General features: G+C 43.4%; 1 protein-coding gene across 4 annotated transcripts in view; it reads right to left on the bottom strand.

Moving 5' to 3' along the window:
- Positions 1–1,802: 1,802 nt before the first annotated feature.
- Positions 1,803–11,927, bottom strand: part of LOC138963188 (uncharacterized) — a 75,287-nt gene continuing 65,162 nt past the window's right edge. For all 4 annotated transcript variants that reach the window (XM_070335247.1, XM_070335230.1, XM_070335253.1 and 1 more), the window contains 2 exons: positions 6,098–6,325; positions 1,803–2,919 (listed from right to left, as the gene is read on the bottom strand). In XM_070335247.1, coding sequence (XP_070191348.1) covers positions 2,319–2,919; positions 6,098–6,321 — 825 coding nt within the window. In that variant the 5' untranslated portion in view covers positions 6,322–6,325 and the 3' untranslated portion in view covers positions 1,803–2,318. The remainder of the gene's footprint in view (positions 2,920–6,097; positions 6,326–11,927) is intronic.

Genomic DNA, 11,927 nt, shown 5'->3' with positions numbered 1-11,927 from the left:
TGGGTTCTTTGGAGAAAAATTTTTTCCGGGGGGGCATGCCCCCGGACCCCCCTAGTAAGGCTAGGCGCTTTGCGCCGTCGACTTGACGCTTCGCGTCTTCAGTTATAAATTTTCAGCCTTTTTTACAATTTTCAATTCCCATGCCTGAAAGAGAAGACACGACAACAGCAGGAGAAATAAAAGTCGTGTGTGCATTTTGGGGCTTTTGGGGGGACGATTTCGAGTTTGAATCCGTTCTTGCACATGCTCCAAAGCGTGTGACATACAATCTTGCACACGTTTGCTTTAGTAGTGGCAAAGAAGGAAAGCGTGTGACATATAAATATGTTATATTCGGATTAAAAACAAGCTCTGAAAATTAAATATATAAAAATTATTATCAAAATTAAATTGTCGAAATCAATTTAAAAACACTTTCATCTTATTCCTTGTCGGTTCCTGATTCCAAAAACATATAGATATGATATGTTTGGATTAAAAACACGCTCAGAAAGTTAAAACAAAGAGAGGTACAGAAAAGCGTGCTATCCTTCTTAGCGCAACTACTACCCCGCTCTTCTTGTCAATTTCACTGCCTTTGCCATGAGCGGTGGACTGACGATGCTACGAGTATACGCTCTTGCTGAAAAATGGCAGCTACTTGACTAAATATTGTATTTTCGCCTTACGCGACTTTTTTTTTTCTACGTCGAATTTATAACAAGGGTTTTAAGGTACGTCAACTTCGTAAAATGGAAACCAAAGTTTGTGACATGTGACAAGGATTTGAACTCTAACAATAATTTTTTTTAAAGATAAAAAAAAAGGGAAAAATAGATACAATGTTGTTTGTTGCATGTCTGTATCATTATTTACCTGGAGTATTACTAAAACATTCTAGCTGCCATTTAATATTCGTTATAAACACTTAAAGGACTGAAAATACATGTCACAAAAGGGAACACAGCTCTGAAGAATAAGCCATCAAAACATATCCTCTTTTAATCATGTTTAGAATTAATCAGACAAAACATATTCTACAGTTGTGCTATAAAACTGATTAATACATGTTGTCAACAAGTATCCTCTTCGTGTACTGTCCTGTATTTAACGGCTCGGTTACTCATTATCTCCCAGGTACGGATATATCCGTACCCACTCATATGGCTCTATCTGACCAGGTACGGATATATCCGCTCAGACTGTCAGCTTCAGTCGCTTCCTGTAAACGTCCATCCGACGCCTGCATTCCAGCCTGTTGATACACAGTTACCACATAGTTACTACAATTCTGAGTGACCTGCTGCAGCACAGCTGATCTCGGCTAAAAAAATACTTGGTCAACATGGGTGGGGTAGAAAGTGTTAAATATGAACACACCTCTCTCGTTCTGTCTAAAACTCAGGAACACAAGATTAAAACTTCATCTACAGTATGTATGAACCACTCGAAGGGTGGGGGATGGGGTTTGGGGTGGAGTGTGGGTGTGAGGAGGCGACTGTGTATTTGTCTTGGTGTGCATTCATTCACACGTGCTAGTGTGTGTGTGTGTGTGTGTGTGTGTGTGTGTGTGTGTGCGTGTGTGTGTGAGTGTGCGTGTGTGTATGTGTGTGTGTGTGTGTGTGTGTGTGTGTGTGTGTGTGTGTGTGTGTGTGTGTGTGTGTGTGTGCGTGTGTCTCGATGAACTTTTCTGCACTTAACCGCTTGCTCACTCATCAAATATTAAAGACATCTCTCTATTTTCGTCCAAAACACAGGAATACATAATTAAAGTAAACCCAACACTCTTTCTGAACCACTCGAAAGCACAAACTCACTTCAAATTCCTGAGACCTGCACTGAATATAATATGCACATCACACATCGTATTTCAAAACTGACAACTAATAACACACAACAGAATCCTTCCCAGCCTACACTCACAGTCGACCATTAGCTCGATAAGCCTTCCACACAACACGAGAAAGTGTCATCCCATTTCTAAAACATTTGTCGTCACAACTGTCGCTTTCACCGTCTTCCAGCCTCGTTGATCCCCATTCTGTAAAACAGCGAGTTTTTCTTCGTCATCAAGATCATCTCTACTTTAAACGTCCTAGACCCCCCTTCTGCAAAACAGCGAGATTTTCTTCGCCGTCAAGATCATCTCTACTTTAAACGTTCTTGGCCCCCCTTCTGCAAAACAGCGAGTTTTATTTTGCCGTCAAGATCATCTCTACTTTAAACGTCCTTGACCCCCCTTCTGCAAAACAGCGAGTTTTTCTTCGCCATCAAGATCATCTCTACTTTAAACGTCCTTGACCCCCCTTCTGTCAAACAGCATCCTTCGCAGTCTACAATCACAAGTGCGCATTAGGGCGAGTAGCTTTGCACACTACATGATACAAAGCCATCCAGTCTCTAAACACGTTGTCATCACGATCGTCGTCATCCAGGTCATCCCTGAAGCCTCCGTCAACCTCCTTACGCCAAAGAGAAAGTTCTGCTGCCTCGCCCACGAACAGGTTTACTCGCTTGAAAGGTCCCAATATAGTGCGCGCTACGTGTACGCACAGTGAGCATGTGAAGCCCCACACAACCACTGGCCTCCTGTCCTCGTTCACTTGGATCGTCATTGATGGGTAAAGCATTTTGCTGCCCTTCAAGTCGAAGCTGCTGAAGGTCACCAGATCGCTGGTGAAAGTCCTCAGAGGAACGCTGAACACCAGTGAGACTTCATGGGGGTTGGGTTTTGGTGTAAAGTCGCTGGGTATGAATCCGACCACTGGGTAGACAGAGTTGTTGTTCCTGACGAAACAAGGCGGCAGGTGCGCAACTACTGTGACGTCATCAGGTGGCAGGCCAATCTCCTCGTGCGCCTCGCGCAGTGCAGTGTGGGTGTCGTCTGCGTCTGTGGGTTCCTGCACGCCCCCTGGGAACGCCACATGGGAAGGGTGTGAGCTGAAATTTGAGAATGAAGACATATAAGCTAAAAAGCATCATCAATCAATAAACAAGAATGGGTCACCGGTATGGCAGAAGAAGGAATAAACCATTGAAGAATGTAAGCAGTTTACGTGTGCTAACTAACGATGTGTATGCTTCATAAATTGCCACCAGTTTGTATTCATAACAAGCTGGGTAACACACAAAAAACGTTCTTGAAATTCATAACTGGTGTGTTTCATCAAATTCGTATGACTTCTTTGGTGATAAGCTTGACTCGTTCTGTAACCCCTTCTTAGAAAGAATATGGGGCTTTAATTATTTTCTGTCTCTCCCGCATACAATATATCATGCTTACCATCACAGGTATGTCCAGACTTTCACATGACATAACCGCATCCTTTTACTTGGGTACATTTCAACATTCCTGTGCATATAAATAAAAAGAAAACACACCAGTACCCGGGTTAGCTACGTTTGTTTCAATAATCAATATTTCTGCACGTTACTGCCTTCTTCGGGATGGTAATCTTATCTTTTCTTTCTTTATTTGGTGTTTAACGTCGTTTTCAACCATTCAAGGTTATATCGCGACGGGGAAAGGGGGGATATGGGATAGGGGAAAGGGGGGAGATGGGATAGAGCCACTTGTTAATTGTTTCTTGTTCACAAAAGCACTAATCAAAAAATTGCTCCAGGGGCTTGCAACGTAGTACAATATATGACCTTACTGGGAGAATGCAAGTTTCCAGTACAAAGGACTTAACATTTCTTACATACTGCTTGACTAAAATCTTTGCAAACATTGACTATATTCTATACAAGAAACACTTAACAAGGGTAAAAGAAGAAACAGAACCGTTAGTCGCCTCTTACGACATGCTGGGTAGCATCGGGTAAATTCTTTCTCGTCCCAACCAATATGGGACTCCCCCTAACCCGCGGGGGGTTGGTAATCTTATGGAAAGAATCCTGTGCATATAGTATGATCTTTTGGCAAACTCGCAGATTGACGTTGGTATTGCTTACGGAAAGAATGTTGGCACAGACAACCCTACTCTAGACAGAAAACAGCTATTGAAGGATAGGAACGTGGCTGATGTTTTTTACGTGGCTAATTTTTGTAATGTCTAACGTAAGGCCTTCCTTAATTGATGAACTCCGGAAATAACTGCCGGGGTTGTAAGCGTTGTAAAAGAGTGAACACTCTGATCTTATTGAGGCAAACTTTCCACACGTGCTTCTTGACCACTTGTTTCAGACACACCCCTCGCTAGTGACTGGCCTATTATGTCACGTGGGAAAGTTTGCTTAAATTAATTAAGAGTATTCACAGCCTGTACAAACCCGGCAGAGTTATTTCTGAACATCGTCCATTGAACTTCTTCTTCTTCTTCTTGGCGTTCGCAGAGGTTACACGATCAGTCCAGCACTGGTGATAAATGTTGTCGTTTTCTCCAACTCCTGTCGACTGCCGTATAGTTTGGTCTGCAAGGGAGTTGGTGACGGCCACACTTCTTTTCGTTCCTCATCTAGTAAGGGACATCGCTGTAAGATGTGTTCCGCTGTTTGGTCTTCTTGACCGCAGGCACAGGTTGGTGATGGCGCCAGCTTGAACTTTCGGTTCATGTGAGCATTGAGCCTGTTGTGGTCAGTACGCAGCCTGATGAGGTTGACTTGCTGCTCTCTGGACATTGTGTGGTAGTCATCTCTGTTTGTCCTTGGCCTCATCAATGCCTTGATGATTGTCTTCTGCTCACTAAAGCTGACAGTGTTTTCAGGTTGATCTTCCACGGCTCCTTCTTTCGCCAGCTCATCTGCCCTTTCATTTCCTGGTATCCCACAGTGTGCTGGTATCCACTGGAGGACAACTCTTCTGGTTTGTCTGACCATCTGTAATGCTTTGGCCAGCTGTGGGAGTTTGTCGTTCTCTAGGGCCTGAAGGACTGAAAGGGAGTCCGAGAGGAAGAAAACTTGGTAGCAAGGGTCTGCGGAGTCCTGAACCAAGGAGGCGGCCTGTATGAGAGCTTCTGCTTTTGCTTTATAGTTTGTGTCCATTGAACAAGAACCGAGTTAACTTCGCAAGTCTTTTTACCGAAATGTAATACCAAAGCATCGTGCAGCGAGCTTCGTGAAGTAGACTTCGCCAAGTCGACTTCGCCCATTTAATATCAGGCTTAGTGGAAATATTCTCTACTCTCGTGCAGAAGCATGTACAGCTGTGTGGTGGTGTCCATGAACGCTTACACGGGAAGGACTTAATCAGCTGTGAGTTACTTCTTTTATGTTTCCCCTTGGATTCGTTCGGATTTAGACAGCTGATGGTAGGGTTCTTTATTCCCACGTAATGTTACGTAGGAATGAACGAGAACGATCATTTTGGAGATTTGATTTCCACATTGTAAAATAAGTTATTTTATATTTTATTGTTTTCAACGGAACTAGTTTATGTGTATATATTGATGGAATAACCTGCATTCCTCTTTTTATTGTTCTTGTATTTTTTTGTATTTTTGTAAATTTTTTTCATGTACCCCCATGGGGTTTCTAGAAATAAAATTTGACTTGACTTGACCTATGTCAATATTTATAGTGTATGTCACGATACTAAAACTGAATAACGTTTTGTGTAAACCAGCTGCGAGCTTGCCCGAGCAAACAACTTGGTGAGAGCAGAGAATAGAATCCGGGACGCAGTGTAATATTATGACAGCCTCAAACGAACGTCTGTGTAACCTTTTTGCTAGCAGCACGTGCAATGTGGCGTGACACAGATGGGCGAAGGAGCCGCCAGCAAACCACACATACACAGGTGTAGAATATTATGTTTTCTTTGAGGATGGAAATAGTAAGACAAAACTTTCTTCCGGTGAAAACGACTACGCCAGCATCACATATCTGGTCGGGCTTAAGAGGATCCTTCAACAACAACCTGGCTGCTTCCTGAGCATTAATTATTTCTGGTGAGTGTGGTGAATTAAATTGGGAGCGGCCACAGAGAGAGAGAGAGTGAGAGAGAGAGAGAGAGTGAGAGAGAGAGAGAGAGAGAGAGAGAGAGAGAGAGAGAGAGAGAGAGAGAGAGATAGAGAGAGAGAGAGAGAGTTCTTTTATTTCTATTGTTCTTCTTTTTTTTTAAAGGGGGGAAGGTTGGGGCAGCGGTTTTCAGAAATGCATGTGCACAGTGTCACCCCACCTGAGTGTAGAAGAGCGCTGTGTCAGTAGCACGTGCAGCTGGCCATCAGACGGGTGGAAGAAGAGGGGGACGAGGATGGCACAGCGACGGGTGTGGGGGTACTGGCCCGGGGGGAACAGGCGGGCCAGCTCGGGCTTCTTCACTATGTCGTACTTCTCCAGCCGCCTGGTGACCGACTCCTGACTCACCTCAGCAACGGACATCATGACGTCATCTGAGACCATCTGCCTGCAATGAGATGTGAAAGGTGGCGAATACTGAGAAAGTGAAGTGGAGTCAGTGAACTCAATAACCCAAAGACACAGTTTTAATATCAGACTCAGTTATAAGTCTTTAAGAATTAAAAACGCGTTTTTCTATAGAAAGGAAGCCTAACAGAGACGTGTTACTAGGACACCACCTATTATCGAGATGCCACCTAAATTCAGGAGAAAAGGACAAAATGAACACACACACACACACACACACACACACACACACACTCAAACACTCTCACACACACACACACACACACACACACACACACACACACAGACACAGACACAGACACACGCACACCCACACACGCACACACATATACATACACACATACACAAACCGCACAGACACACACACACCCACACATGGCGATGCACAGACACACACACACAGACAGAGACACACACACACACACACCCCTCCATCTATGTCCTGTAAAACACCATCATCTATAATTATAGAGGATCTATACTAACATTCGACTGCTTTAATTTGTTTGGTAACCTTTTCGGAGGGTGTCGGGGGTCAGGGGGTATGAGTAATATTGGGGGAATACAGGGTCGCAGTAATGATGATCGGATCTAGTCCGCACTTCATTCTTTCCAGCCGTAAAGTATGGATTTCTTCTTCAACTTTTCAACCTCTTCTCCTCCTTTCTCTTCTATCTGGTATAATATTACACTGTAGATCACGTGCCGTCATTTCGTACTTTCAAACCATCCTGACGAAGGCAGTATATCTGCCGAAATACTTAAAAAGGAAAATCTAACCTTGTCACTGATGTGTCCACTTTTGTTTGAACTATGTGGTATAATTATAATTTCAGCGATTCCACGAACACAGACGCATGAAAACTATTTTGCTATTTGGTCTTTTTAATAACATGATCTCTAAAATTAATGTCCTTCACCGTAAACATTGCATGGGCCTGTGACCAAAATTATCTGCGACGGTCTTAAATATAATGTGAGAAAATGTCATAGCCTTTGCCTGCTCTCCGTAGGTCAGTGGGTCAAGGAACACTTTTTTCTATTTAAAAAAAAAGTAGCTGACACAAGTGGCAAACTTCTGCCTTATCGGTACAACGATGTCAACCCATCTAAATTTATTTGTAACTAGAGGAATACCCGGCTTCGCCGGGGTGAATCGCGAGACAGAGACAGACAGCGTGGCGGTTCATCACAATCACCTCTGCAGGCGAAGTCCTGTCAAACGGGATTGAGAATTTTAGAGCTTATTTCTTAGCCCTATATTATCTGTTGTGGCTTCTCAAATGCCAGAACATACAGACAGACAAAAGCCGCTAGACCCCATCACAAACAGAACTCTACAATCCACAGGTTTTTGCCCATACACACACACACAAACACACACACAGAGAAGCCGTATATATATATATGTATATCTATAAATATATAGAGATAGGTGAGAGTGTATTTTTCGCGTGGCTATAAATTGATTCGACCTTTTCACTTTGACAGTAAGAACAACTTACGGGTGCAAGGGAAGCGTTCTGGACAGCGCAGTGACATTCTAAAAATAGTAACTCTCAGAAACGGGAATTTGGGGTGAACGGCGCGACAGAGACAGACAGCGTGGCGGTTCACCACAATCACCTTTGAAAGGCGAAGTCCTGTCAAACGGGATTGAGAATTTTAGAGCTTATTTCGTAGCCCTATATTATCTGCTGTGGCTTCTCACATGCCAGAACATACAGACAGACAAAAGCCGCTAGACCCCATCACAAACAGAACTCTATAATACATAGGTTTTTGCCCACACACACACACAAACACACACACACACAGAGAAGCCGTATATATATATGCATATCTGTATCTATAAATATATAGAGATAGGTGAGAATGTATTTTTCGCGTGGCTATAAATTGATTCGACCTTTTCACTTTGACAGTAAGAACAACTTACGGGTGCAAGGGAAGCGTTGTGGACAGCGCAGTGGACAGCGCAGTGACATTCTAAAAATAGTAGTAACTTACAACTGAACGGGAAAGCCACACGAAGGAAGGGAGATAAACGCCAAACACTGGAGAAGATAAGGAAGAGTTACTTATAATGGTGAAATGAACACAAAACCCAAAATCAGTTCAGCGCTGCGCGCTGAGAGCACGTGTTGAAATATCTCATCGATGATATTGTGTCCGGGGTGTAGCTGAATACGGTGCCCAAATTTGAAAAAGATCCACCGAGAACTTTGGCGTTGTGATGTGGTGTAGCGGCTATGGTGTGTCGGTATGGGGGCCCGGGTAGCTGAGATGGAACCAAAATAGCTGAGGTCGAACCAAAATCGGTTCAGCGCTGCGCGCTGAGAGCACGTGTTGAAATATCTCATCGATGAGGTTGTGTCCGGGGTCTCTCTGAATAAGCCCACCAAATTTGAAGCAGATCCATCGAGAACCTTGGCCGCGCATCGCGCACAGACAGACAGACACACAGACACACAGACACTAGTCGTATATATATATAGATGTATATCTATATCTATAAATATATAGAGATAGGTGAGAGTGTATTTTTCGCGTGGCTATAAATTGATTCGACCTTTTCACTTTGACAGTAAGAACAACTTACGGGTGCAAGGGAAGCGTTCTGGACAGCGCAGTGACATTCTAAAAATAGTAACTCTCAGAAACGGGAATTTGGGGTGAACGGCGCGACAGAGACAGACAGCGTGGCGGTTCACCACAATCACCTTTGAAAGGCGAAGTCCTGTCAAACGGGATTGAGAATTTTAGAGCTTATTTCGTAGCCCTATATTATCTGCTGTGGCTTCTCACATGCCAGAACATACAGACAGACAAAAGCCGCTAGACCCCATCACAAACAGAACTCTATAATACATAGGTTTTTGCCCACACACACACACAAACACACACACACACAGAGAAGCCGTATATATATATGCATATCTGTATCTATAAATATATAGAGATAGGTGAGAATGTATTTTTCGCGTGGCTATAAATTGATTCGACCCGTTTTCACTTTGACAGTAAGAACAACTTACGGGTGCAAGGGAAGCGTTGTGGACAGCGCAGTGGACAGCGCAGTGACATTCTAAAAATAGTAGTAACTTACAACTGAACGGGAAAGCCACACGAAGGAAGGGAGATAAACGCCAAACACTGGAGAAGATAAGGAAGAGTTACTTATAATGGTGAAATGAACACAAAACCCAAAATCAGTTCAGCGCTGCGCGCTGAGAGCACGTGTTGAAATATCTCATCGATGATATTGTGTCCGGGGTGTAGCTGAATACGGTGTCCAAATTTGAAAAAGATCCACCGAGAACTTTGGCGTTGTGATGTGGTGTAGCGGCTATGGTGTGTCGGTATGGGGGCCCGGGTAGCTGAGATGGAACCAAAATAGCTGAGGTCGAACCAAAATCGGTTCAGCGCTGCGCGCTGAGAGCACGTGTTGAAATATCTCATCGATGAGGTTGTGTCCGGGGTCTCTCTGAATAAGCCCACCAAATTTGAAGCAGATCCATCGAGAACCTTGGCCGCGCATCGCGCACAGACAGACAGACACACAGACACACAGACACTAGTCGTATATATATATAGATAAAGATGCAGGAAACATACTCGACCCAGAATTTTCCATCGCTTTTTTTCTTCTCTCTTTCCTTTTCGACCGTGCTTACATATAGACGTAGCCTACAGGGATGCAGACTCACACACATAATTATAAACAAGGAATATGACACAATCTCTGTCATTGTTTGTGACACCTTCCCAGCCCGCGAAAGCCCCCCCCCCTCCCCCCCCTTCATTCCATATCCCAAACATATCTTCCTTTATTTCTCTCTCTCTCTCTTACCCCCTTTTTCTTAATACACTACTGTGACACATCATTCATGCTCTTGCATGTTCAAACACAGACACACAGGCAAAGGCACAGACGTGCACAGAAATTGCGTAATGCGTCACTCGTGTATTCATTAATTGCCGTGAACTTTGCCTTCTCACGCATGACGTTTCTTAGGTGGACACGACGAGACGTCAACAACTGAAGTCTACTGTCATTAACAGGCATGGTAAACGTTTACAGATGGAACTTCTTTTTTTTCTCCTTTTTTTTCTCACACATGCCTCTTTGCATGATGACTCTCTTGAACACACACACACACACACACACACACACACACACACACACACACACACACACACACCAGGGCCGGACCCAGGGGGGGGGGGGTTCCAGGGGTTCCGGAACCCCACCCCTGGAAAAAGCATGTACCTTGCTTTGAGTGTTTTGTTTTTTTACTAGTTTTAGCACCAAAACAATGCTGCTCTTAACCCTCAAAACAAGGCCCAGAATGCACCAGATTGCACAGATTTTAACCGTTTTTCAAAAATTTTCCGGGGGAGCATACCCCCGGACCCCCCTAGTTCGCGCGCCTGCTTTGCAGGCGCGCGCTTGTGGCTTCGCCACTTCGCTGATTTGCCCCCCCCCCCCCCAAAAAAAAAAGGAGGAACCCCCCCCCCTTACAACTCATTTGGTCCGGCCCTGCACACACACACACACACACACACACACACACACACACACATACACACACACACACACACACACACACACACACACACACATACATACATGTATATATATACGCGGCACGCACGCATACAACCACAGACAAACAATGGTGAAGATAAGAAGGAAAGGTTATGACATGACAGCTGCAGATGGAACACGAAATGCTTGTCATTCCGTCGATTCATAGCTGCAGTAAATAAAAGATTTGTTAAAAGAACTGGAGAAATAAATAAGAAAAAGAACATGGGACACAATAAGACATACGATAACAAATGTATGCAACATGATTAGGAAACTACAGCAATTACAACCACCCCATAGCTTTAATAAGTATATACACTTACATGAAGATAATCTGTAACTTATCAAACACTACAACACAATTCTTTTATTGTTACATTTAGTCAAGTTTTGACTAAATGTTTTAACGTAGAGGGGGGAATCGAGACGAGGGTGTGGTGTATGTAGGCTTGTGTGTGTGTGTGTGTGTGTGTGTGTGTGTGTGTGTGTGTGTGTGTGTGTGTGTGTGTGTGTGTGTGTGTGTGTGTGTGTATAACGCGATTCTGAGAAACTACTGGACCGATCTTCATGAAACTTTTTTTTTTTTAGTTTTTGGATAAATATCTTTGATGACGTCATATCCGGCTTTTTGTGAAAGTTGAGGCGGCACTGTCACGCTCTCATTTTTCAACCAATTTGGTTTAGATTTTGGTCAAGTAATCTTCGACGAAGCCCGGACTCTGGTATTGCATTTCAGCTTGGAGGCTTAAAAGTTAATGAATGAGTTTGCTCATTAAAGTTGTCATTAAAATCGATTTTTCGCAAACAGATTTAAAATTGATTGCATCGTATTCTTCATCTAAAAATATATACATGTCATGTTTACTCTTAAAATGTGATCACAATTAACGAAAATAGGTTAATTAGTACTTCGATTATTATTTAAGAAATCGATCCAAAAATGATTTCATCTTATTCCTTATCATTTCCTGATTCCAAAAACATATAA

The sequence above is a fragment of the Littorina saxatilis genome, linkage group LG1, assembly GCF_037325665.1.
Source record: "Littorina saxatilis isolate snail1 linkage group LG1, US_GU_Lsax_2.0, whole genome shotgun sequence".
Classification (NCBI taxonomy): Eukaryota; Metazoa; Mollusca; class Gastropoda; order Littorinimorpha; family Littorinidae; genus Littorina; species Littorina saxatilis.
The sequence above is the reverse complement of the archived record's forward strand: the minus strand, read 5'-3'. Positions and strand labels throughout refer to the sequence as shown.